The following is a 27,354-nucleotide window of genomic DNA, read 5'->3' as shown; positions in this document are numbered from 1 at the left end:
AACCACTAAGGAAATGTTTCAATGTGTCTTCACTGAAGATCACCCTGGCTTGATTTTTCATACAAAAGAAATCCATGCAGAACATTGTTCAGCTCTATACGAAAATCCTATGTTGATGACATTTGGTGTCAAGACATGCTTGCTCAATACATTGCGTTTTTTTCACACCTCTGACAACTATGGAGTTGACATCACGCACGACATGCTTAAAGGTGTAGTGCAGTACAAACTGAAACTTGTCTTTCAATACCTTGTCGAGGATAAACTTATCTTTGGAATCATTGTCAGAGTTTTAACTATGGTTATACTGAGAAGAAACAGGCCACGTGGGTTGAAAATGAGGGCATGGTGCCTTGTGCGAAATGCTCTTCATTTTTGGTGATCTAGTTGAAAGAACTAAGTTATTGGAACCTGCTCCTCCTCTTGCTTCAAATCGTGAATAAAGTGTTTTCACCTATATAGTTGTTACTAATGGTATGACATCATCTGAAGCATTTTATTAATTAATGATCACAAGCTATTCAAATCTTTGTTTCCTGAGAAAAGACTTATTCCAAAGCATAATTTTATGATCCTTTACCCAAGTTGTATTTGTAAAATAGGCCCACTTCTTCATATATGGTGCATGAGGTTTGAGGCCAAACAATTATTATTATTTTTTTTTTTAAAGATCTGTCAAGAATTTCAAAAATATAACAAGCATTGGTCAAACAGCACCAGAGACAGCTAGCTTATCACTGGGAGAATTTAAATTTTCAGAGGTTTGAGTTTGGTCCAGTGAGGAAGGAAGTGATTGATAGCTTGGAGGGTGGTGAGGCTTTAATTGCAACGTTAGTTTTTCACGATCGCTATGGCAATTTTTTTCAATACTTTTAACAACTTTCCTAAACTCTTAACGCACCAACACATCTACAATACACAATTGGCAAAACAGTTAATTTCATGCTCAAAATCACACATTGTAAACTAAACTCCAACATTTTCTAAATACAATAATACACTAACACAATACACTGTACCAAAACAATGCAAACATCAAATAATTCTTCCAAAACACTAACATGTTCTCTTCCAACAGGAACATTTAGTCAATCATAGCACAATGTCATAAAAAACACTAACAGAAACTGCATTATTTTATATCTGTTTGTTATGGTTCGTGAGCCAGGTTGGCCCAGTTTGTTTTTGTTGCCGTTTGTGGAGTCTGAGCTGTCTTCAGAGACTGCGTTTTTTTACAGTGTGGTCAGGGGACAGGCAGCTAGCAGATAGTGAGGAGCTGTTTGCTGTATGTGACGAAAAATGTTGTAGCCGTGCAACCATCCACACATTTTCAGTATGTTTATGCTTGTGTAACTGAAAGTGTAAACCTTAAATACACATTGTTCACTTTAAAAATAAATTAAACCATATGCATTTCTTACCAAGCCAGGTGTATCGAGAAAACGTGGAAAAACATCCAGGACTGTTGAGGAATTTGCTGGTTTTGAACCAGTGTCTGACGGTATTGAAATGTTGCCCTCATTTCTCTTTGACAACCAATTCAATATGGAGATAGCCTCGTAGCATTCCTCGCCAAACAGTTGCTTGTCAGTTAGGAGAAAATCCCTTTTGCTCTTTGGACCATCTTGATAGGTAGTGGTGGTTGAGCATCTCCGGGACTGAACTGCAGTGTTGCACTGGACTGTCTTTATCCTCCAGGCCAAATAACCAGATCCACTGCCAGCATCATAGAAGTGCTCGTGTAAAATTCGAGAAGAAAGAACAAAACTAAACATAACTGATGGGACACAGCAATACAAGGCAAATTCAGAATAACCTCCCTGCATAAATTGTAGTATAAGCCATACATTTACAAACTTAGATATCCATTTTTTGAGTAAGGATCACTGAGGTTAGGAAATAGGGATGATGCCAAGAGCGTATTTTGTTCGCACATAGGTTGGTTGGATCCTCCTTTTAAAAGTAGAAAAATATAAGCTTTAAAATTGTATACAAGTATAGAAATAAGCTTTTGTGTCAAATAATCAAAACATCTTACATGTCAAACTAAAATAAGAATTATTATTATTAATAAAGCAAAAAAAAAAGACAGTCATCTCTAAAGTAAACCTTATTAATGCAAACAAATGATTTGTATTATCATGATAACTATTAGTCTTTGTTTACAATTCCCTTTGCTTCTTTCGCACTGATCATACATTTTCAGGGATGTGTTCCCATTGGCTAATTAATTTGTATAACTTAATTGCTTTAATAGTTTTGCTCCAGAGATTACTTTTTTGCTCCGGTACCAAGTTTTGTTTAATTATTCTGACACAAATTTGTTTCCATAATCCCCTTTTTAATGAGCAATAGGAGACCACAATAATTAAATAGTTTTTAATAATGGAACAGGGTTCTGTAACAAATGCACGTTGTTGATTTAAGATGGGCAGGGTTTCCCGCAGAAAATGTGTTAGTTAAGGTGGTAGGGTTTCCCTTTATAATTTATTTAAATGTGAATAAACGACTGTAACACCCACCGCCAGCAAATGCTCTTTCCGTTGTGATTGGTGGTATCTTGACAACTCGCCGTTACCTTGTTTCCTACAGACTGTGTTGAATCATTTACTTTCTCAACAAAGTTACTGCTCCATAATCCAGTTTTACAAGTTTAAAATAAACATAATGTTGCATTTTTTTAATCAGCAATCTCTGACAACTAGTACTCAGAGGTAAATAAACTCAGCAAAAAAGAAACGTCCCTCTTTCAGGACATATTTGAAAGTGCTCATATTATGCTTTTTGGCTTTTTCCCCTTTCCTTTATTGTGTCATATATCTTTTTTGTGCACGTTATAGGTTTACAAAGTGAAAAATCCCAAAGTCCACCCCAAACCATCTCCAACAGAAAACACTGTTCACAAACTGCTCCAAACAGCTCTATTGTAGTCCAGCCTTTACTTACATGACGAACGTGCGGCACTTTAACATATGTTATAATGCTCGCCTAGCTGCTAGAATGACACCCCCTCATACTCTGCTTCTGACTGGCTGGATGTCCTTACCTAGCTACTGCACATATGAGTTTCCCAACAAAGATGGAACAGAAGTGAGATGCCTCACTCTGTAGCTAAAACAGAGAGCTCAACACACAGGGTGAAAAGAGGAGCTGCAGCAATGTGCAGTACAACAAAAATATGTTTTTCTTTTTTTTTATTAAACCATGTAAACCTTTTCTGATATAACCTCTAAATACAATTTATGAACCTGAAAATGAGTATAATATGAGCACTTAATATGTATATCATAATTTTTTCGAAATCAAAATAACTAAGGATTTTTGTTGAAGCGTTTAAACAAAGTTCTCCATGCTTGATCAGTGAACCAACAATAAACATGTTCCTGTGAATGGTCGATAAGACAAGAACAGCTTACAGGCAGTAGGCGGTCAGTTACCAAAAATTAGGAAAGTAAAGACCTTTTTTTACTGACTCTGAAAAACACCACCTACCACATGGGTGCTGTCCATTAGGAGGAGATGCACTGCAGTACTTAATGCAGTTGGCCACACCAGATACTGAGTGTTACTTTTGATTTTGACCTCATGTTCACACAAATACAGTATTTACATGTGGTGTTTGCGTTCAATATAGTTTTGAGTTTACATGAAAATAAATGAAGGAAAGAAACTGCTCCTCCTAACTTGAAAATTATCACATTAAGTATTACAAGTAATCCTGTGGAAGTTGTCTTCCATCTATGAATACCTTAAATAGCCTACATCTGTATCATGTTTAAGCAATCGCCCGACCCAAGCCAGACCAAATCCTACACGCCACAGTTAGAAATCTTGAAACTGTTGACTGTACCACAAACCACACTTGTTACTTCAAATCACTGCAGCTGTGCTCAGCTAAATTTGTGTCTGCCTATTTGTTACTCCCTGGACTTCACACGTGAGTCACATCCCTGTTCATCTTGTGACTACTGTTCCTTTTTTCTTAATCACATCCTACATGATTTTTGTTACCATTAACAAATGAAATATAATGCCACTGAGTCCATAATTGAATTTTGCCTTAATTGTGAATGTGCAGGGATTAAAGTGGTCTCCTTGGATTAAGTTCCTTGTGGAAAGTGTTGAATTCATGCCACTTCCAGTTTAAAAAGAGAAAAAAGTGAAATAAGTCAAATCTGATTGAGTCTTGCTGAAAGCTTGTGTGGCTGTAAAAATCCTTAGATTGTAAATCATGTCACAAAGTTGTTTTAAAAGCATGACTGCACATTGCTTGAAATCTCAGGATAGAGGAAGTTTCTGTTGGAACCTACAAGATTTGAAGTAGATTTATTGACAAAAAGTCATGAGTCAAAGGTTCAGATTTTAAGTGTTTCTCGCAGACTATGGCGTGGCTGTTTGTTTTCTAAGCCTTGTAATAGTGTCAATTTCTTGAATTAGTCTACACAAAAATTGAATGCCTGGTCTGGCATCTGCCTCCTCAGTCATTTGAAGATAGTCCTGTTCCTGCTTGTTGTAGGAATGTTTTAGTGATTTTTAGTGAGTGTTGAGGAATTTCAGAGCAAATAATACAGAATCTAAGTGAAACTCAGATGATACTGGCAGTAAACGCCAGTGAAAATACAACACTACTTTAACCTAGAAATCAAAAGCATCAGGACTTAAATTTATTACCAAGTGACAAATTACAGAGTTAGTCAGTTAACATAAGTTAGTAACTTACTCTCAAAATGTTGGGTCAGTCGGACAAAAGAAAATGGTATTTATTCAAATCTGATGTGACAGACCCTTAACTGTGTAAAGGACTATAAGACTTGATGGGCAAATGTGGCCAATACATGCTGCTGCAAGATGCGACTTAAAAAAACTTACAATGTCAAGCAAATCAATTCTAATAACAGAAATAAGTCACAGACACTGTAAGATAGGCACAGAATCTTTCTATGCGGTTATAGGACATTGTGAGCAAACAAGAAAATCAATTCTGCCTTATGTTTTTGACTTCTATCAATATTTATCACCTTTAAACTCTGACTTGTTGAGCTTTAATCAGATTATTAGGATTCAGTTAATTTAATTCAAATATCCATTGAGGAATATTTTCATTTTTACGTATAAACGTTCACCGGAAAATGGAGAAACAAAGTCACAGGCGGTTTAGTCAGCTTGTTCAACAGTTACATTTATGTGAGAGCATCAGAGTGCAGAATATAAATGTGATTCTAGTTATGTTTCAACCTTTGGGTTGAGTACCGGTGCTGCATACCAAGTAATTACAGACTTGAACTGTGGTTAATTAAAAAGGTTGAAATATATATATACCTTAAAACAAATTGATAAAGTTAGTAAAGTAATTTAAAGTAATCTAAATGTTGTTAAATGCATCAATAACTGCCATAGATTTGACATTTATAGAAAAATTATTAAATTCAATGTAACAATGTATAAAAAAAAATTCATATATACATGTATTGTATACTATGAAACAAGTTGATTCACCTCCAGTGTAGTGGGTGTGATTCATAAATGTGTGCTTAGTTTACACAATATTGTTCAAACAATATGGAGGTATCTATAGACTGCATGACTCATCCAAATGTCTTGAGGGCTGGGGCTGGGTCACGGCTCAGAGACTGTGCATAAAACACTTTTGTTTAAGATATGTGGTGATCTTTCACCAGGTATGTATGAAGCCTGAAACCTTAACATGGTTTATAATGCAACAAACTAAATTTACTTTTGAATGATGCAGTGTTTGGTGTAAATAATCAAATTCATTAAAGAATACATTTTATTTTAAGCTGCATGTTGACTATGTATTGGAAATGAAAAAGCAATAATGTCTTCTCAAATATGTTTAATGTTCATCATTGTGATTATTTTTGTACATTTGTTACTGTGGTATAAAGTCACAGCACTTCATCTTCACTTCTAAGCCACAACTATGTGGCACTTTTCTTATAGGGCAGATATTATCGCTCGACACTCGACAAATGTTGCTTTACATTTAGTCAACATTTAACCTCTTGGAAGTCCATATTTCTACTGAAATGCATTCTTAAAAGGGACCTTTAGGTTGAAAAGTAATTTAATATCACACTGTATGACAGCACACCTATAGGAATCAGCTTGTTCCAGATCTTTACTTAAGTTGCATGATGTATAGGTGAAATATAAGTTACTAAAATGTACCACATGATGTTAAACAAAAATATAATATACCTTAAATGTATAAACTGTGAACTAGTGTTCAGATTGAGGAATACTTTAGGAAACAGTGTTAATTAAGAATATTACTGTACATTATTTAGGGACTGGGGAAAGGCTCATAAACCTCTTGGGTATACTCATTTTCCCAAATTCAGCCTGCCATATTTGCATCATTTGAAACTTTGGGGATCTCCAGTGTTTCAAATAAGTTATGTGGGTACAGTTCTTGCCTAAACAGGCATGTTTAAATTCAGGAAATAAGTTAGTTGTAGCCCAATGTTATTACACAAATCTAACTATGTCAGACTGGATCTTCGGGGTTTCCCCGCATATAATATAAAGAAGGCTGCAGCAAGACATACGCCTTGGACTGCAGCTATTTCACAAAGAAAAGCAACACTTATACCACAACCAATCTGATTCATTCATTTATTCAGCTCGTACAACAACATAGTTCCATCTTGACACATTACAGCATGATCTACAGTATGACAAAGTCTGTTCAAACATGTTAGAAAAGGGAACTGCATATAGCATTGTTTTATAATTAAAAAAGGATAATTGGATCAGAACTGATTATAATGAGATGGCAGCCTGTAGGCACTGATGCTTTGTTCAGGATCCCATTAGAAGTACTCAATAGGGTCTTGGTGGCTCTTGGAGTGCTGCATATTACTCAGCTCTATGTCTCCTCCATGACATGGAAGTTTTTCGTAAACACGGAGGTGAACATGTTCATCTCCTCCCACATGGACCTGCAAGGAAGGAAAAGTAAAGTTACAGAAGATCTTGGCCATTTAAAATGTAGCAGAAACAAAGCACAACACTGATTTTCTATGTCTAATTATACATCCAGCAGACACAGCAACGTTAGAATTTCTTTGAAGTCATGTTTATGTCCCCCTGAAGAAAGTAAGTCCAATATTCGCTCTCTTTAAGCTCTGTAGTGGTCTGAGAAAAAATATCTTGTTTAGCTGCTAAATGCTCCACTAAGTTACTAGTGGCCATTTGTCAGTAAAATCAAAATCAAACCTAAACTTAAATCAAAAGGACTACTGACTCACCATAGGCATGTGGTGTACACAGGCAAAATAAGTCCACCTTCTGTGCAAAGTTCTGAGTTTCTCATGATTATCCAAAAGTAAGTAAGCAAACAAAGGAATAAAGAAATCATTGTTCTTGCTGCCTCTCTTAAACTGGTAAAAATTTTAAATAAAACATAGGCCCACCTAGGTGCATTCTGATTGTACCTAACTATAACTGAGTGCCCAGTGACCAATTCGTAAACAAAACAAAATACTGATTACGCAAAAACTAATAAATATGCTACAAAAGAAAATACTATCAAAAACACAAATCTAGAACCTCTAGAACAATCAAACAATACTACTCATTAGTAACAACTAAATACTAACAAATGGATCCTTCAGTGTTGACCAACTAGAGTCTAACTGTCTGCTGTTTGGTAGTGTAGGGTTTTTAGAGCTTATTCACCATGCTGCGAATAAAAATGATGCTATAGTCTCGAGTGGTGAGAGTGAACCAATACAATATTAAAGTTACGGGCCAGAAAACCAGAACCAGAACTATATCATAGAAATGAGGGGTTTGGTGACTTTTTCTGTGGGTTCATAACTACGAAGCGACACCTTTTACATAAAATTAGTTATGTGATCCATTGTTTATTTAAAAGAAATATTGACTGCAGTCGCTTCAAATATCACTTGATCTTGTTGCAACAGAAGTCTAGTCATCGATCTGTTCTGGAGGGAACTCCGGAAGTCCTGAAAAAGAAATCTCATCTTTCAGGACTTTAGGGCCTCCGTAGTTTTGCTATTGTGCTTTTTTTGTAAATAAAATTTACCTTGATGAAGTAGTTGGTCCCAGCCACTACCTGCTGCGTGTAGCTCTTGGCTGTGAAAACATCATACGTCTTCCCTGCTTTTGCCTCTGCACTGGCCTTTACCTGAGTAAAAATGAAATCATAGCAACATCAAAATAATACAAGTCGTGTTTACGTGCGGTGATAGCTTTGAGAGAAGAAACTCAACGTATACTATTCCTTTGTATCTACTTACGTGATCACAAATCTTTTGAATTTTTTCGTCGGCATCAGCCGGAGGGGAAGTTCCTCCACACTTCATCGGCATTGTGACAGCTTTAAGTGGCAAAAAGCAGCAAACAAACGACAGAAAACGATGTGGTCTGTGGCAGTGAGGCGATTAAATAGTCAGGAGTCATATGACTCTTTGTTTTGGGTCATACCATCGGCGTAGGGGTGTTTACTTTTAAAACGATGTCACAAACTGACTAAAATACCACATACCGTCTCTGATTTGTATGTAACTATTACAATTATGTTTTTGTATTTCTATTGTTAATCGTCTAAAGTATCACGAAGGAAGTCTCTTAAAATATATTGAATATGTCTCTTTGTTCTCCCTCTTACAGACAATATGGTTTAGTCCGAGGCGCGGCTGTGTTTGGATGTGACAGCTGACTACCCTGTTCAATAATGCTGCGTTCATGCCACCTCGGAATAACAGGCACCGCCCCCCTGGTTACGTTGTTTTTCCGACTGGCAGCGTTCACATTGTCGGAATGCGTGTTCTTCTTCTTCTGAGTGTACCCTTCTAGAGAATTTATAAGATGTCGATTCGGATTTGATGTGAACTGCTGCTCGTTTTGTGCTGATCAGATTGAAACAACAGAACATCTGTTTTATGAATGTAAATTTGCTTATACCTTCTGGGAGGATTTGCATTACTGGTTATTTCCTAAATTTGAAGATTTGCCTGTATTTACAAAGGAAAATATAATTTTTGGAATGTTTATGAAAAATGAAGTGCACGACTTAGCAGTTAACACATTCATTATTCTTGGGAAATTCTTTATACACAAGAATAGATTTCTGAAAACACTTCCAAACTTTAATGTTTTTCATAAAGAATTGTGTCATTACTTTTTATCTCTGAAGTTAATGAAGAAAAAGAATGCCTTAATCTTATCTACTTTGATAGAGGATGTGAAACTTTCTGAAAACTCCTAGTGTTCTCCCCTTTTTATTTTTTTTATTTATTATTATTTTTTTTTCTTTACATTGTTTGCTTGTTTGTTCATGTGTTCTTTCTTCTCTCTTATGTAAGGTGCTTGTCTGTTGTCTGTGAAGACATTTCATTTATTGTACCAGGCCAAGTATGGTTGTTACTATTGTTCAATAAAAAAAAAATAAAAAAAAATAAAGTGTTCTTCTTCTTCTGTTATATTGGCGTTTGGCATAACAACTTTTTGCATGACTGCCACCAACGGTTGGCCGTAGCCTAGAGCATCAGGTGTGTGAAAACATGGAGGCCACAATAACAAAAGATTTGCTGCTGTTTTCTATACGAGCATCCAAACAGCACATGGACAGGTGTTTGTTTGTGTTATCTGGAGGAAAACGAACGGGAAAAGACACGGATAATGTGTTGGTTTTTTTTATACATAGGCCTATTTATGAATAATTTGAAACATATTATGTCTGTGTATGTTTCTTGGCAGAGGCATTTGTCCACAATAAACAGTTTATTGTCATTAAAATATGTTCAGTGAACCAAAGTCGCCTCCATCAAACGTCAGTTGTCAACAACGCGTCACCAACTGGGGAACTCGGTTATCAAAATCCAGCCCGAGTTTCCCACCTCTGATTCCCACAGGACGTTACGTGAATGGTGACGTTTTCACTCGGAAAAACGTTTTTCCGATGTCCATGAACGCACGGTAACACTGCTGGGAAGTGACTCAATTCAGCCAGTTCAGCCTTTTATATGTCAATGAGTTCAGCCAGTACAGATTTGACAGGTTTTATTATACATCCATGATAAAGACTGGTTGGAAACGTCATGAAAAACTTGTGTTTCTTGTGTTTCCTCTATTTACAGTTTTCTGTTGTGCAACAGATACTACATAGCTACTATGGTGATGGAGCAGGTGAGGATGGACTTTGGATGTCTTTGGCTGCGTTTCAATAGTGGTTCAACATGCCCTCGTTCGCTTCCCCTAAGCAGCTCGACTCTCGGAGGGCTGAGGGAGCAAGTGAACAACGATGATCACTCCAGAGGTGAATATCACACCACAATGCATTGCACTTATGCATTTGGTTCAAGACAGGACATCCATGGTTAGGTGGCAGTAATGTATAGCCTACAACTGCTAAAACTCCAGTTGCTGACCACCAGAGAAGGAGAAGATGAATAAATACAATTTCAATTTTAGTTTCCTCATTGTTAGTTTGATATTTTACTGAAACATGTAATATAACTAATGTCAATTAATTATTTATTTATACGTTTTATTTACTAGATAGGTACGGTGGCCCTGCACTAATAAGACAACACGTGCAAATAAGACAACACGCACTAATAAGACAACACGCACTAATAAGACAACACGCACTAATAAGACAACACGCACTAATAAGACAACACGCACTAATAAGACAACACGCACAAATAAGACAACACGCACTAATAAGACAACACGCACTAATAAGACAACACGTGCAAATAAGACAACACGCGCAAATAAGACAACACGCACTAATAAGACAACACGCACTAATAAGACAACACGCGCAAATAAGACAACACGGGCAAATAAGACAACACGCACTAATAAGACAACACGCACTAATAAGACAACACGCGCAAATAAGACAACACGCACTAATAAGACAACACGCACTAATAAGACAACACGTGCAAATAAGACAACACGCACTAATAAGACAACACGCACTAATAAGACAACACGTGCAAATAAGACAACACGCACTAATAAGACAACACGCACTAATAAGACAACACGCACAAATAAGACAACACGTGCAAATAAGACAACACGTGCAAATAAGACAACACGCACAAATAAGACAACACGCGCAAATAAGACAACACGCACAAATAAGACAACACGTGCAAATAAGACAACACGCACTAATAAGACAACACGTGCAAATAAGACAACACGTGCAAATAAGACAACACGCACTAATAAGACAACACGCACTAATAAGACAACACGCGCAAATAAGACAACACGCACTAATAAGACAACACGCACTAATAAGACAACACGCACTAATAAGACAACACGCACTAATAAGACAACACGCACTAATAAGACAACACGCACTAATAAGACAACACGCGCAAATAAGACAACACGTGCAAATAAGACAACACGCACTAATAAGACAACACGTGCAAATAAGACAACACGCACTAATAAGACAACACGTGCAAATAAGACAACACGTGCAAATAAGACAACACCTGCAAATAAGACAACACCTGCAAATAAACGACAGCACACACTAATAAGACAACACGTGCAAATAAGACAACACCTGCAAATAAGACAACACCTGCAAATAAACGACAGCACACACTAATAAGACAACACATGCAAATAAGACAACACCTGCAAATAAGACAACACCTGCAAATAAACGACAGCACACACTAATAAGACAACACATGCAAATAGCCCACACCACAACGGAAGTGTTTCCAGGGGACACTTTTAAGTTTCGCCATTTTATTCATCACTAAATTCACTTCTGAATACGTTTTAGGCGAGAAATGAACTTTTTAGATTTCGAATATAGGCAGTCTTGCGAAAATTGTTGCCGAATTGACAATTTGTTTCAAAGTTTTCGGAATTGAGGAGCTCCATAAAGTGACGCGACAGCCAGCTAGCGCCTGCCGGGGCTAGGACGTCGCTCAGACAGTCCTGCTCAGAGACCCCGCTCTAAGTTGGAGGTCTCTCAGACCGCTCTCGTAAATAAGAGGCTTTTATTTCCCCGTTGATGGATTATTTGTTTAAGTATCACAACACATGTCCATTTCAAGAGTCACCTGTGGTTAGCTGCATTTTCGGAGTTAAACTCCACAAGCGCTTGCAGGCTTAACAACCTCGCTGGCCGGCCGTCACACACACACACACACACACACACACACACACACACACACACACACACACACACACTCGCCGATACATAATAAAATACTGAGCACCCTACATGTGCCAGACTACCAGTAGGCTACATTCATTTAAAATTAAACATAGCAGTTGGTGCTGAGTGGAGCGTCTGTCATGGTGTGATTGGTTATGTTGGTGGAATTGATTCTTAATTTCCCACGAAGCTGATCGCGGTTACGTGCCAGTTTAATTACTCATCTCCAATCCTCTCTGTATTTGTGAGAAGTGGCGCTGTCCTGAGTTGAAAGCCTATTTTCCGGCTTTATTATCGAGTTAATAGGTGTGTGCAGAGGTTAAATTGGGCCGGAGCGCACCGGAGCGCAGCTCCACCTCCTCAGGTCCACTATACACCCTGCCGGAGCTCAGCTCCGTCTCCTTCAGCATCAAACATTTTGCCGGGGCTTCAGCCCCAAATGTATTTTGAAGTGTTGACTCACAAATATGAAACTGGACGTCGCTTGTGCCCATTCTCGCTGTAAAAAGCTGGGCAGCTTCAGGTTTATGGATGCGCTCTGCTGGCGACATGCTGCGGCAAAATGGTCGCGTTTGTGCTCAGTGCATTTCTGCTATAAGTTTCGGGTTTCCATACTCCGTGGCAGGGACCGCGCACCACTTCCCTAAACGTCTCAAAGCGGCGCTCTATGTCTGTCAGACGGTCTGAGATCTACCATTAGCAGACCAATCAGCGTATCGCAGCGAACTACGGTGCAGGTACATTATTTTCCTGAAATATAGTGACTTTATTCTTGTAGGCTAATAGCCTATTATAACTTTATTTTTCACAAAATATCACGCCCCCCCAAAATCTCAGAGAGCACAGGTGGGATGAGTTATATTTTGAATGTGCACAAGTCAACTCAAGTTTTGGACATGAGCAGAAATCTTGTTCAAACATCTGAAATATTACAGTCCAGGGATTTATTAAATGAATAATGTATCACTGAGGTGAAAAATTGTCATATGCACATTTACAGAGGTTACTTCCCCAACAAAAGATGCAAAAGAGGGAAGAATAAATTAGGCCTAAGCTACATGTGTGCTGACTCAGATATAATTAGAAAAGTCGATCTAAAGGAGAATAAATAGATGAATGCAATACAGAATGCCTGACAGCCTTACTGCAATATTTTCCATTATGTTTTTATTTTTTTCTTCTCCGTGAACCATCACCTTATCGTGGTGGAGAGGTTTGTGTGTCTCTGTGAACCTGAGGGCTGTGTTGTCTGGAGCTTTGTGCTCCTGGTAGGGTCTCCCAAGGCAAAGTGGTCTCAGGTGAGGGGCCAGACAAAGAATGGTTCAAAAACCCCAATGGAAAAACAAGGTAGAAATGGAGTGACCCTGCCCGGAGGAAGCCCGGGGCCCCCGTCTGGAGCCAGGCCCAGACGGCGGGCTCGTCGGCGAGCGCCTGGTGGCCGGGTTTGCCACGGAGCCCGGCCGGGCACAGCCCGAACAAGCTACGTGGCTCCCATCTCTCCAGCCCATGGGCCCACCACCTGTGGGAGGAACCGCTGGGGTCGGGTGCGCTGCCACATGGGTGGCAGTGAAGGTCAGGGGCCTCGACGGACCAGACCCGGGCAGCAGACGCTGGCTCTGGGGACGTGGAACGTCACCTCTCTGTGGGGGAAGGAGCCGGAACTGGTGCGGGAGGTGGAGCGCTACCGGTTAGATCTGGTGGGGCTTACCTCTACGCACAGTCTCGGTTCTGGAACTGTACTCCTGGATAGGGGTTGGACTCTTTTCTTCTCCGGAGTTGCTCAGGGTGTGCGGCGCCGGGCGGGTGTGGGGATACTAACAAGCCCCCGGCTGAGCGCCGCTGCGTTGGAGTTTACCCCGGTGGACGAGAGGGTCGCCTCCCTACGCCTGCGGGTTGTGGGGGGGAAAACTCTGACTGTTGTTTGTGCATATGCACCAAACAGGAGTTCGGAGTATTCGGCCTTCTTGGAGACCTTGAGTGGAGTCCTGCATGGGGCGCCAGTGGGGGAATCCATTGTTCTGCTGGGGGACTTCAACGCACACGTGGGCAATGATGGAGACACCTGGAGAGGCGTGATTGGGAGGAACGGCCTCCCTGATCTAAACCAGAGTGGTTGTTTGTTGTTGGACTTCTGTGCTAGTCATGGATTGTCTATAACGAACACCATGTTCGAACATAGGGATGCTCATAAGTGTACCTGGTACCAGAGCACCCTAGGCCGAAGGTCAATGATCGATTTTATAATCGTTTCATCTGATCTGAGGCCGTATGTTTTGGACACTCGGGTGAAGAGAGGGGCAGAGCTGTCAACCGATCACCATCTGGTGGTGAGTTGGGTCAGGGGGTGGGGGAAGACTCTGGACAGACCTGGTAAGCCCAAACGTGTAGTGCGGGTAAATTGGGAACGTCTGGAGGAGGCCCCTGTCCAACGGACTTTCAACTCGCACCTCCGGCGGAGCTTTTCGTGCATCCCTGTGGAGGCTGGGGGCATTGAACCAGAGTGGACAATGTTCAAAGTTTCCATTGCTGAAGCTGCGGCGAGGAGCTGTGGTCTTAGGGTCTTAGGTGCCTGCGGGCGGTAACCCATGAACACCGTGGTGGACACCGTGGTCGGGGAAGCCGTCCGACTGAAGAAGGAGTCTTTCCGGGATATGTTATCCCAGAGGACTCGGAGGCAGTTGCAGGGTACCGAAGGGCCCGAAGGGCTGCAGCCTCTGCCGTGAAAGAGGCAAAGCAGCGGGTGTGGGAGAAGTTTGGAGAAGACATGGAGAAGGGCTTTCGGTTCGGCACCAAAGTGCTTCTGGAAAACTGTTCGCCACCTCAGGAGGGGACGGGGAACCATCCAAGCTGTGTACAGTAAGGATGGGACACTGTTGACCTCAACTGAGGAGGTAATAGGCGGTGGAAGGAGCATTTTGAGGAACTCCTGAATCCGACTAATACGCCCTCTATGTTAGAGGCAGAGCTGGAGGATGACGGGGGATTGTCGTCGATTTCCGGGCGGAAGTCACTGATGTAGTCAAACAACTCCACAGTGGCAAAGCCCCGGGGATTGATGAGATCCGTCCAGAAATGCTCAAGGCTCTGGGTGTGGAGGGGCTGTCCTGGTTGACAAGTCTCTTCAACATTGCGTGGAAGTCTGGAACAGTGCCAAAGGAGTGGCAGACTGGGGTGGTGGTTCCCTTTTTTAAAAGGGGGACCAGAGGGGTGTGTGCCAATTACAGGGGTATCACACTTCTCAGCCTCCCTGGTAAAGTCTACCCCAAGGTGCTGGAAAGGAGGGTTCGGCCGATAGTCGAACCTCAGGTTGAGGAGGAACAATGCGCGGATTCCGTCCTGGTCGTGGAACAACGGACCAGCTCTTCACTCTCGCAAGGATCCTGGAGGGGGCCTGGGAGTATGCCCAACCGGTCTACATGTGTTTTGTGGATTTGGAGAAGGCGTGCGACCGGGCCCCCGGAGATACTGTGGGAGGTGCCGCGGGAGTATGGGGTGAGGGGGCTCTTACTCAGGGCCATCCAACTCTGTAACGACCAAAGTGAGAGCTGTGTCCGGGTTCTCGGCAGTAAGTCGGACTCGTTTCAGGTGAGGGTTGGCCTCCGCCAGGGCTGCGCTTTGTCACCAATCCTGTTTGTAATATTTATGGACAGGATATCGAGGCGTAGTCGGGGTGGGAAGGGGTTGCGGTTCGGTGGGCTGGGGATCTCATCGCTGCTTTTTGCAGAGGATGTGGTCCTGATGGCATCATCGGCCTGCGACCTTCAGCACTCACTGGATCGGTTCGCAGCCGAGTGTGAAGCGGTTGGGATGAGGATCAGCACCTCTAAATCGGAGGCCATGGTTCTCAGCAGGAAACCGATGGAATGCCTTCTCCAGGTAGGGAATGAGTCCTTACCCCAAGTGAAGGAGTTCAAGTACCTTGGGGTTTTGTTCGCGAGTGAGGGGACAATGGAGCGGGAGATTGGTCGGAGAATCGGCGCGCGGGTGCAGTATTACATTCCATCTATCGCACCGTTGTGACGGTAAAGAGAGCTGAGCCAGAAGGCAAAGCTCTCGATCTACCGGTCCGTTTTCATTCCTACCCTCACCTATGGTCATGAAGGCTGGGTCATGACGGAAAGAACGAGATCCAGGGTGCAAGCGGCGAAATGGGTTTCCCTCAGGAGGGTGGCTGGCGTCTCCCTTAGAGATAGGGTGAGAAGCTCAGTCATCCGTGAGGAGCCTCGGAGTAGGCGCCGCTGTCCTTTGCGTCGAAGGAGCCAGTTGAGGTGGTTCGGGCATCTGGTGAGGATGCCCCCTGGGCGCCTCCCTAGGGAGGTGTTCCAGGCACGTCCAGCTGGGAGGAGGCCTCGGGGAAGACCCAGGACTAGGTGGAGGGATTATATCTCCAACCTGGCCTGGGAACGCCTCGGGATCCCCCAGTCGGAGCTGGTTAATGTTGCTCGGGAAAGGGAAGTTTGGGCTCCCCCCGCGACCCTACACCGAATAAGCGGACGAAGATGGATGGATGGATGGAGGACCCCCAGACCCCCACATCATAAGTCAGCACACAAATCTGTAAGCAAAACCTTGGCATTTGGGTTGCCAGGCCAGTTATGATTAGACCAAATGTTGGTGCCATCTAACAAACTGGAAGCTAAAATGAACATACACTGGCTATTAACAAGCTGGGCAAGCCAATCACTGTTAAAAAGGCTATAATAGTGGTTTCTGATTCTCTTAAATCAACATAATTTTCTTGTTTAAAAAGATGTTTACATATTTGCCAACCAATATTTTCAAACATGTTCAATTTCATACATTTTCCAAGGGTGAAATCCGTTGCCTGCCTGTTAACATTAGCCTATAAAAGGTAAGAAATAATAATAAAGTAAGTGAATTGTAAAGTATTTCTCTTTGTTTGAACTAATCAACCCTACCTTACACATTAATACTGGAAAAAGTGCCCCTTTGGTGTAAAAACACATTAAGTCATTTTACGGCGCGATTTTGAATGACGACCATTCCCCCGTAAATAAGGGCTCCCCCTCCCTACAAAAGCCAATTTAACCACTGGGTGTGTGTGTTCGCGTCAGCCGCTGTCCATTTCCTAACGTTCTGAAATGCAAACCATTTTTGACTCCTTTTTTTTTTTTTTGAAGGGCGTGCGCCCGTGAGCACCCACTTTGGAAAACATAAATCCGCGCCTATGCAGACACACACACACACACACGGCCAGAGCGCAGCAGGCAGATGCGGGAGACTTGTTTAAATTATGACATAGGCTATATACATTAGATTTGGTATTTAGCTCATACTTTTTTGTTGGTGTATTTGTTTTCTGATTTATTAGAAGTTGAGTTTCAATCTGTATGATAAATGAACAGTTGTACATAAAGTGGTAACATGCTATGACATGTTATGTAGACTAAAGGGGAGACACCAACCTTTATAATTTGAATTGCTAATTTCCATCTGTTGTCCCTAGGCATTTACAGTGCACTACAATAATATATAAATGATAATTCCACATAACAGTAATAGGGACACCTAGGACACGCCAGCGCATAGGCCTACTTCTTTTTATAATTTAAACTGACATAAACTAATACACTAGTCGGATCGTGTTCCACTCTTTTGAATAAGTTAGGGGTGTTAGAGCTAAACCATAAACAATAAAATTAAAGCTAATAATATATTAATTAATAATAAATAATTTAAACAATTCTCCTGAAGAGAAACGGGTATCTGTTGTTGTCTTATTTGCACGTGTTGTTTTATTAGTGCGTTGTCTTATTAGTGCGTGTTGTCTTATTTGCCCGTGTTGTCTTATTAGTGTGTGTTGTCTTATTAGTGCGTGTTGTCTTATTATTGCGTGTTGTCTTATTTGCACGTGTTGTCTTATTAGTGCGTGTTGTCTTATTTGCACGTGTTGTCTTATTTGCACGTGTTGTCTTATTAGTGCGTGTTGTCTTATTTGCACGTGTTGTCTTATTTGCACGTGTTGTCTTATTAGTGCGTGCTGTGGTTTATTTGCACGTGTTGTCTTATTGTTGCGTGCTGTGGCCTCTCAGGGCCACCGTAGATAGGCTAGTTGTATGTGTGATTTCTTTAGATAAATTCTGTTTTTGCGAGATGTAAGCATTAATATAATTAATCATGATACAGATCACAAATTTCTGAATCTGAAACTCATGCAGCTGATTAACAGGCCTCATTGAAATGAGTCTGCATGTATTTATGTGTAAATAGCAGTAATAATACTTTGTATAAATAATATTTGTATTGCGCCTTTAATACAATAAATAGGCCTACTGTACAATAAGGAAATTGCATGACATAAGCAGACATAGAATGAACATAAAAACAATAGAATGTGATAATTAATAGAAAATAGGATGGATAATAAAACACACTTGAAGCAGTAGCTAATAACAGACTTACAGAATAGTTCTTTATTAAAGAGGTTGATAGATATCCCTTAAAACAAATTGATAGATTGCTTAAATAAATAAAGTCATTAAAGTGCTGTTAAATGCATCAATAATTGCAGTGAATTAAAACTTTATATTTTTAGAAAGATGGATCAAATGTATGTAGTTTTTTTTTTCATATTCATACTATAAAAACAAACTCAACAAGTTGATTCACTTCCAGTGGAGTGGGTGTGATTCATAAATGTGTGCTTAGTTTACACAGTATTGTTCAAACAATATGGAGGTATCTATAGACTGCATGACTCATCCAAATGTCTTACAGGCTGGGTGAGCTTCACGGCTCAGAGTGCATAAAACACTTTTGTTTAAGATATGTGGTCATCATTCACCAGGTATGTATGAAGCCTGAAACCTTAAAACTGTTTATAATGCAACTAATTAAATTTACTTTTGAATGATACCGTGTTTGGTGTAAATAATCAAATTCATGAAAGAATACACATTTTATTTTAAGCTGTTGAACATGTGCTGGGAATGAAAAAGTGATATGTCTCCTCTCATGTATGTTTAAAGTTACTCATTGTGATTATTTTTGTACATTTGTTACTGTGGTATAAAGTCACAGCACTTCATCTACACAACTATGTTACACTTTTGTTATAGGGCAGATATCATGGCTATACACTCAAATGTTGCTTTACATTTAGTCAACATTTAACCTCTTGGAAGTCCATATTTCTCCTGAAATGTATTCTTAAAGGGACCTTTAAGTTGAAAAAGTAATTTAATTTCACACTGAATGACAGTACACATATAATATGGATTAGCTTGTTCCACATCTTTACTGAAGTTGCATGATGTAGAGGTGAAATACAAGTTAATAAACATTTTGATTGTTTGTGAAGATTTTCTAATCTTCTGAACCTACATGAAAAAGCAAGTAAACTTTTGACATTCTTCATGTTTTGTTCAGCTTCCAATTTTCAGGGTGTTGTTTTAAAATGTTTGAAAAGGTTACACATGTTGTTGCTGTAGCTGCTGTGTGCCACTTTTTTGTCACAAATAGTGTATCTCCACATGCTGCACAGTGCTCACTAGGTTCTGTCACATAGGTTTCATGTGACGGGACTCAGGCTGTTTTGGCCCAAACATTATACAAAAGCGCTGAAAATGTTTAAATGTGATGCAGCTACCCACGTTTTGTGTAATATTTTATTATCAAATTATTGTTTAAAGGAATCAATACCAAATCTAAGTATCGCAGTATCGATCCCACAGTATCAACCCTCCCTCCGCCCCCCCCCCCCCCCCCCCCAAAAAAAAAAAAAAAAAAAAAAACCCAACCCCCCCCGATTTCCTAAACAGAGCTCAAGTGGGTCCGGTGAAATATGACCACTAAAGTAGCTTGGAAAATGGTGTCTTAGTTTAGAAACAAAAAAATTATAAAAGTTCATAGTAGAAATGAGGGTACCTAAAAAATGTATGCAGTCAAACAAATAACAGAAACAACTGTCTCTGTTAAGTTAGTTATCACAATTAGATTTGTTAGTTCTTTTTAAAATAATAGCCTTCACTTTTAGTACGAACTTTCACTCATCTATGACACTGTTCATGATGTGTTTATTTATTGTAAATTAAGATCAAATACAACATACTTGAGTCTTTGTCATTATTTGATAACCACTAATAAAAAAACTTGAATCTTTGTCATTATTTGATAACCACTAATAAAAAAACACTTTTTAACACAAATTTACGTTGGGCAAGTAAAAAAGTTTTTTAAAAAACCATAATGTTTAACCCTGATCTTGTAAAACATAACATTGACACATGTCTGTTATAACATGCTAGGAAAGGGAACTGCATATTTTTTATAACAGCATTTTTTTATATAATTAAAAAAGGATAATTTGATCAGAACTGACTATAATGAGATGGCAGCCTGTAGGCACTGATGCTTTGTTTGGTTCAGAATCCCATTAGAAGTACTCAATAGGGTCTTGGTGGCTCTTGGAGTGCTGCATATTACTCAGCTCTATTTCTCCTCCATAACATGGGAGTTTTTCGTGAACACGGAGGTGAACATGTTCGTCTCCTCCCACATGGACCTGCAAGGAAGGAAAAGTAAAGTTACAGAAGATCTTGGTATGGCCATTTAAAAAAAAAGTAGCAGAAATAACAAGAACAACACTATTCTAACTTATTAGGAAATAGTTAATACATCCAGCAGACATGTAGCAACGTTATAGCATTTATTTTGAAGTTATGTTGAAATGTTGCCCTGAAGAACGTAAATCCAACATTCCCTCTCTTTAGCTGCTGAATGCTCCACTATGTTTGTGTCTGTCTGCTGTTTGGTGCTGGGCAGATAGCGGAGTGCACACTGGGTTTTTAGAGCTTTTTCATCTGCTGCGAACCAAAGTGATGCTATGAATCTCGAGGTTCTGCGTAGTTTTGCTGTTGTGCTTTTTTTGCCTTGCAAATAAAAACGTACCTTAATGAAGTAGTTGGTCCCAGCCACTACCTGCTTCGTGTAGCTCTTGGCTGTGAAAACATCATACGTCTTCCCTGCTTTTGCCTCTGCACTGGCCTTTACCTGAGTAAAAATGAAATCATAGCAACATCAAAATAGTACAAGTCGTGTCTACTGTGTGGGGATAACGTTAGTTTTGAGGGAAGAAAGTCAACGTGTAAATACATTTCTTTTTTTCTACTTACGTGATCACAGAGCTTCTGAACTTTTTCGTCGGCATCCGCTGGCGGGCCAGTACCTCCACGCCTCATCGCCATCGTTTTTGGTGGCGTAGATATAAAAAAAGACGAAAGAAAACGATGCAGTTTGTGTCAGTGAGGCGTTTAAATTAAATCGGTAATAACCATATCGCGGTAATGACTCCTATTTTGAATCATACCATTGGCGTAGGGGTGTTTACTTTTTGAATGATGTCACAAACTGACTAGAAAAAATAACATCCGAATTGTAAATAAACCATTACAACTAGGCCCTACTTGTATATCTCTAGTGTTAATCGTTTAAAGTATCAGGAAGAAAGTCTCTTAAATATATTTTAATATATATATTTTTGTTTCTCCTTCATACATCCATATGGTTTAGTCGGAAGAGTGGCTGTGTTTGGATCAGAGCCTGTCTATGGAGAGCCTGTTCACTCCCTATCTCACTCCCTATTAGCCCCATTGTACCAACCCGGAATTTTCCCGAGAGTGGAAGTTCTCCCCTTATTAGACATTCTCTGGTTTGGATGTGACAGCTGACTATCCCGTTCAAAACACTGCTGGGAGGTGACTCAATTCAGCCAATTCAGCCAGTACCTGTTTTATTAGGCCTATGCATCCATGATACAGACTGGTTGGACTCTAATAAATCATAAAACTTGTGTTCCTTGTATTTCCTCTTTTAATAGTCATTCTGCTGTGCAGCAGATAACCTCCCCCCCCTAAAAAAAGAGTAGGCTAAACTGCATCAGGATTAAAACCCTCACTGTAGTCCCATTTCGGTTTAAACACTTTCCATACGTTCACTGAACAGGTTTTGTGACAGTTTGATTTAAATTTCAGATTAGGATTATATCTCCAATTCCACATTTGAAACAACAACTTTGATAGGGTATAAATCACTCAACAGGCCAGAGGTGATTCATCTTCTATTTATTTTGTATAGTCTACACTTAATTTCCACAATATTTGGTTGTAGGAAGTAACCAAGTAGCCTACATTTACTAAATTACTGTATTTAAGTAGCCAACAATTTTGGGATGCTTGTGCTTTACTTGTATAGCCTACAAGCTATTTGCATTGTATCCCTTTATTCTTCTGCTAACTGATTGTGCAGGTAGCCTGCTCTGTTACATGTAAAAGTCCTGCATTCAAAAGTATACTTAAGTAAAAGTACAAAAGTATTAGCGTCTAAATAAGTACCAAAAGTAAAAGTACTCATTATGCAGAAGGACCCATTTAAGAATAATGTATTATTGGATTATAATTATTGATGCATTAAAGGTGGGGCTAATTTAAATTACTTTATACATTATACTGCTTGTGAATTCTCCAATGGGGATCGATAAAGTCTTATCTTATCATAAACCTGCAATAATACATCTGTATTTGTTGATTATATTTTGTTTTATTAATCAGAATTTGAAAAGTAACCATAACTAAAGTTATCAAATAAGTGAAGTAAAAAGTATAAACTAGCAGAAAAATGAAATACTCAAGTAAAATAGCCTAGAAGTACCTCAAAATTGTAAATGTACTTACTAAAATGTTACTTTCCATTAATTCCACAAATTATGAAATCCTTCCCACAATATAGCATTTATTCTGTACAATCTAAGGTTGGGTAACACCTCTGATCTTTTTTTTTTATCAAGCGTTCTTTTCATCTTAACACCCAGCTTGGAAGGCATACCTTTTTTACATCATGTATCCATCCAGTTCTAGAGGAATTAATTCAATTTCGGCAACTGTGCATATAACATGATCCAATTCAGCTGACTTCTCTGACCACTGCATGATGGAGATGTACAAATGAGCAAATGAGAAACCTGATGAGCACATCTGCTGGTCAAGTGTGATTTTCATCTATAACTGGATCCATCAGTGTAAAACAGAATAAAATACGTCCAGTTCCATTTTCAGCCACCTGACCCCAACACTGTCTTAATCGGTTCCTGCTGACTCCTATGAAGAATCCCAGAACAATGGATTCAGAATATGAACCAGTTTTGACTAAATTTGACTGGAAGAAATGGAGTGATCAGAGATTAGTAGTCTGGTTGGAAGAATTAAAAGTATTTAATCAATTCGCCTACTGCACTGATTCCCAACCTTTTTCAGCCAACCAATGCCCACTCATAACCTATTGCATATGTCTATGAATTGCGACCAGTTCAACCAACATTAATGTTCCTTGTACAGACATGTATATATGTCATGAGATGGGGCAGAGGTACTCCTAGTTAACGGACCTTTTTCACAGCAGACATTTGGACTTGTCATAGTAGGAAAAGCACAGCTGAAGTTGATGACCTTAACGATGGCTCAATTCCATCAAGTGTCCCAGTAAGATGTTTTATTGAGTCAGCATGCACAATACCAGGGCCTCTCCTAAGTGGAATGCAGCCATCATTAATGTTTTGAATACACCTGTGCTTTTCCTACTATGACAGGCTGTAACCTTTCCAACCTGAGGGTGGCGTGTCAAGTTGCTAAGCGTCAAATGCAGCTCTTCTTGTGGGACATTTTTTAAGTAGAAGAAGAAGAAAGTCTCGCGGCATAATCTTGCAGTGAGTAGGATGTGTTCACTTCTCTGTATGCACGGTCTTCACGGGGCATTTGTTTTCACGATGTTTTCTTTTCTTCTGTCTCGAGGTTTCTGCCAGGTCGTTGCGGAAGTGAACCGCAGGTCTTACCCGACATTTGGCTCAGTTTTACGCACTTTTACAACCTCAAGTCCCAAATGGGGAGATACATCCGACAGCGGTAAAAAAATATCGCCTGTTACTGTCTATGGTTGTACTTTGGCTGTGTCCTACAGTAATCACATTAATATCCCAGTAATACAACTGTTAGCCTAACGTTACATTACTGTCTCTTTATATGCTGGGTATCAAAATTACAGCTGTGAAATGTCGCTTTAAAGAGTTATTTGAGTGTTTACCACTGCTGTCGTATGTTGTTGGTGGTTACCAAATATGTGTAGTCATCACTGTAGTGGTTTATGGCATTATCAGAGGCTGCTTTTTGCATAAAGCTCCTGCCAGTAGGCCTATTGTCAAACTGAATGAAGTGCAGAGTGTGTTTTTCGTGTGATTGTTTGAAACGGAGAGTTTGGTTGACTCTAGCAGTTTTGTTTCAAATGGACAACAATAGTCCGTCAGTAGGGAAAGGATCTAGTTTATCCTCACAGCACTTACCAGCACTAATGCTTAATTAACCAAGGTTATCATTGAATCAATGGATGGTGAGTTTATAGGTTTCTATAGGCATCAGTTAAAATGTTTTGATGATTTTTAACTTAATAGGTAAAGTGTATAACCTTTATGTTTCCCCCTCAGCTTCAGTGGTGACCTACTCTCAGCTGAAGACAATGCTGTCCAACCAAGACATTCAGCTGTTTGATGTAAGAAATCCTGATGAATACCAGGCTGGGCACATTCCAGATGCTGTCAACATCCCACGTAAGTGTTAACACGTGCAAAGTGTGAAGAAGAGTTGTTTTCTATGTGTTTTTACTCTCATATTGTTTGTGTTTGAATATCAGTGGGCAACCTGGAGGAGTCTCTGAAGCTGTCCCCAGAGCGTTTTCAGCAGACATTTGAAGTGAAGGCTCCTGGGAAAGATGACGACAACATTGTGTTTCACTGCAAAAGTGGCAACAGGAGTGCCAAAGCACTGGGCATCGCCCGTCAGCTGGGATTTAGCAGGTAAATGACAGCAGATGTTATTGTGTACACATGAAACATCCAGTAGTCCAATTATTAGATGGCCCATTAAAGGTCGAAGGCGACAAGTATTACCTAAAGAGCAAAAAATAAAAGTGACTCCACTGTTAAACTCTCTGATTTCAATCATGCTAGATAATATGGATCCTGCTAAAACACATAATGTGCTGTAGTGGAGATATGTAGCACTATAAATTGCATATTTCATGTGTTGTTAGGTAATTATTAATCAGTCCTGGTGCTGGGACTAGAGTACAATGTCCTCTGACACTGCTTTGGTGTGTTAAACGCTGTATGACCTTTTTACTAGAAAAACAAATAACAGTGATAAGAGACTAAGCTCTTCTCTTTATGCTTCTTTTTCTCAGGGTGAGACATTATAAAGGAGGATACAGTGAGTGGGCAGAGCAAGAAGGAAAATGAATCCGGACTAAATGCTGCGCTTTACCTCCATATCAAAAATACAGCTAATACAAAACTACAGAATATAAATGAGTGATGTCTTGAGCAACATTGACTTGACTGTTTATAAGTTACAAATCAGATTCACATTAAATTATATACAAATTTTAACTTGTCTTTGAATGTATTTGTAGACTTGCAGTTTGTCCCATTCACACTACACACTATTGTTTTTCAGTTTTTTCAGCTATGTAGTAATTGTCGTAGTTTACTGTTTTTTTAGTTAGCATCTTAAAAATATCAGCATCCTTAACCAGTTTCTCCATTTCCTTTCTGTGCAAGTTTTGAGTGCCATTGATTTTGTCTCTTTTCGAGTGTGAACATACTCAGGCATACTCAAAACCTGCTTTAAATAAATGTGTAGTTTGGATTTGGGACACAGCTTGTGAGTTTGTGTGGTATAAAGCAGTTAGAGCTCCAGACCAGTAGATGGCAGCAAAATTTCAAAAGTCAAACTTTTGTGTCCATTATTCCTACCACTTTCCTTATTTTTATTATTATTGGAGCGAAGCCCTCTCAGGCCTGACCTTCACACAGGTATTGGTCTAGACAGGTATGGATCCTGTGAGTAACCACTCTGTGAGCAGCTGTCAGGAGCCCGGTCTGCAAAAGGGCCATAGATTTCTCATTCAGAGGGAAAGCAAATCCCATTTCACCTTCACCCTCCATCCTCCCTCATCGGGGTTATTTGCAAACGTGTGTGTGTGTGTGTGTGTGTGTGTGTGTGTGGCCCACTGTGGGTTTATACATGAGTTGATCCTCTCACTTACCATGAAAAAGACATTTGGATGTGCCTCTTAAAAAAAAAAAAAACTTAATATTTGTGCATGTTTAACTCAGAAATTCAATAGCCTCTCCAGAAACAAAAACTACACATTTCCTGTAGCTGCCATGTTGTATAATATACATGTATTAAAATGTTTAAAGCAAAATCTGGATTTATTGTTTTTATGTTTAAAGGAGTTTACAAACCACTCATCCAAAGTCAAATTTCAGGATGTGTTATGGATGTCACACCATTAATTTTGTCAAGTTTCAAATGTATGGATCCATGCCAGCTACAGTGTGTATTATTATTCTCTCTAGCTCTGCAGTGTACAGGAGCTTTTTACCAGCGTCCTGCTGTGGAGAAGAATGGCCCAAATTTCCAAGGACATTTGGGCACTTTAACATTAGGTAAAACACAATGTGACTCCAGGTTTGTGGTGAAAAATTATTAGTTAGGGCTGTTTGCCAGCTGCATGTGGTAACATGGAACAGGTCATCAACCTCCTGCTGCTCACCACTTTTTTTAAATGCACTTTATGGGAGGCTTCATAATGAAATCTACATTGAGTACATGTGCTGTAATTTGTTAAATATAGAAATATCTGGAAATGTGAGCTATGTGGTCTTCACTTGCCTCCCAATTGACATTTACAGTATGTTATTTAAAAAGAGAACATGTATTTATATGAGCTACAGAAAGGTCTATTAAATTGTCTGGTTTTTTTGTTTGTTTGTTTTTTACAATGGAATTGGACTCTTTGCAAGTTGGATCTGGTTCATAGAGTAAAAACAACATCTTCCCTTGGGACACTTAATTGGTTTGTTCCAGATCTCATTTGTTTGGCTTCTGCACGTTTAGTACTCTTATCTTACAATGTCATGTTGAAGATAGCAAAACAAAGCATGTCCTAATTTATGTTCTGTATGTTTTATTGGTCCTGTATGAGGCCAACATTAGTCTATTTTTGTGCAATGTCACTTTCGGCAAAGCACGGCCGCCTAGTTCAGGGTCATGGAGGAGGAGTAGCCTACTCCTCAGCGTGAC

At 39.8% G+C, this 27,354-nt stretch overlaps 3 protein-coding genes across 5 annotated transcripts; 1 reads left to right on the top strand and 2 right to left on the bottom strand.

Annotated features, from left to right (window-relative positions):
- Nucleotides 1–6,622: 6,622 nt before the first annotated feature.
- Nucleotides 6,623–8,444, bottom strand: LOC120552474 (cystatin-B-like). Its single transcript, XM_039790570.1, has 3 exons — nt 8,286–8,444; nt 8,072–8,173; nt 6,623–6,962 (listed from the first exon to the last, which is right to left on the bottom strand). The coding sequence occupies exons 1-3, from the start codon at nt 8,355–8,357 to the stop codon at nt 6,834–6,836; spliced, it is 303 nt and encodes a 100-aa protein (XP_039646504.1). The 5' UTR covers nt 8,358–8,444; the 3' UTR covers nt 6,623–6,833.
- An 11,754-nt stretch (nt 8,445–20,198) lies between these two features.
- LOC120552475 (cystatin-B-like) lies at nt 20,199–21,564 on the bottom strand. Its single transcript, XM_039790571.1, has 3 exons — nt 21,337–21,564; nt 21,113–21,214; nt 20,199–20,726 (listed from the first exon to the last, which is right to left on the bottom strand). Exons 1-3 carry the CDS (start codon nt 21,406–21,408, stop codon nt 20,598–20,600), a joined length of 303 nt encoding a protein of 100 aa, XP_039646505.1. The 5' UTR covers nt 21,409–21,564; the 3' UTR covers nt 20,199–20,597.
- Nucleotides 21,565–23,820: 2,256 nt separating this feature from the next.
- Nucleotides 23,821–25,652, top strand: si:ch211-161h7.8 (thiosulfate:glutathione sulfurtransferase). 3 transcript variants are annotated; one of them, XM_039790563.1, is made up of 5 exons: nt 23,821–23,921; nt 24,007–24,117; nt 24,693–24,815; nt 24,899–25,061; nt 25,448–25,652. In XM_039790563.1, the coding sequence occupies exons 3-5, from the start codon at nt 24,725–24,727 to the stop codon at nt 25,500–25,502; spliced, it is 309 nt and encodes a 102-aa protein (XP_039646497.1). In that variant the 5' UTR covers nt 23,821–23,921; nt 24,007–24,117; nt 24,693–24,724; the 3' UTR covers nt 25,503–25,652. The 3 variants fall into 3 exon arrangements, with proteins under 3 accessions (XP_039646497.1, XP_039646495.1, XP_039646496.1); XM_039790561.1 differs by lacking the exon at nt 23,821–23,921 and having other exon boundaries at nt 23,928–24,117; XM_039790562.1 differs by lacking the exons at nt 23,821–23,921; nt 24,007–24,117 and adding an exon at nt 24,468–24,598.
- The last annotated feature ends 1,702 nt before the right edge of the window (nt 25,653–27,354 follow it).

Source organism: Perca fluviatilis, chromosome 22 (assembly GCF_010015445.1).
Source record: "Perca fluviatilis chromosome 22, GENO_Pfluv_1.0, whole genome shotgun sequence".
Classification (NCBI taxonomy): domain Eukaryota; kingdom Metazoa; phylum Chordata; class Actinopteri; order Perciformes; family Percidae; genus Perca; species Perca fluviatilis.
This window is presented reverse-complemented; position numbering and strand designations above follow the sequence as displayed.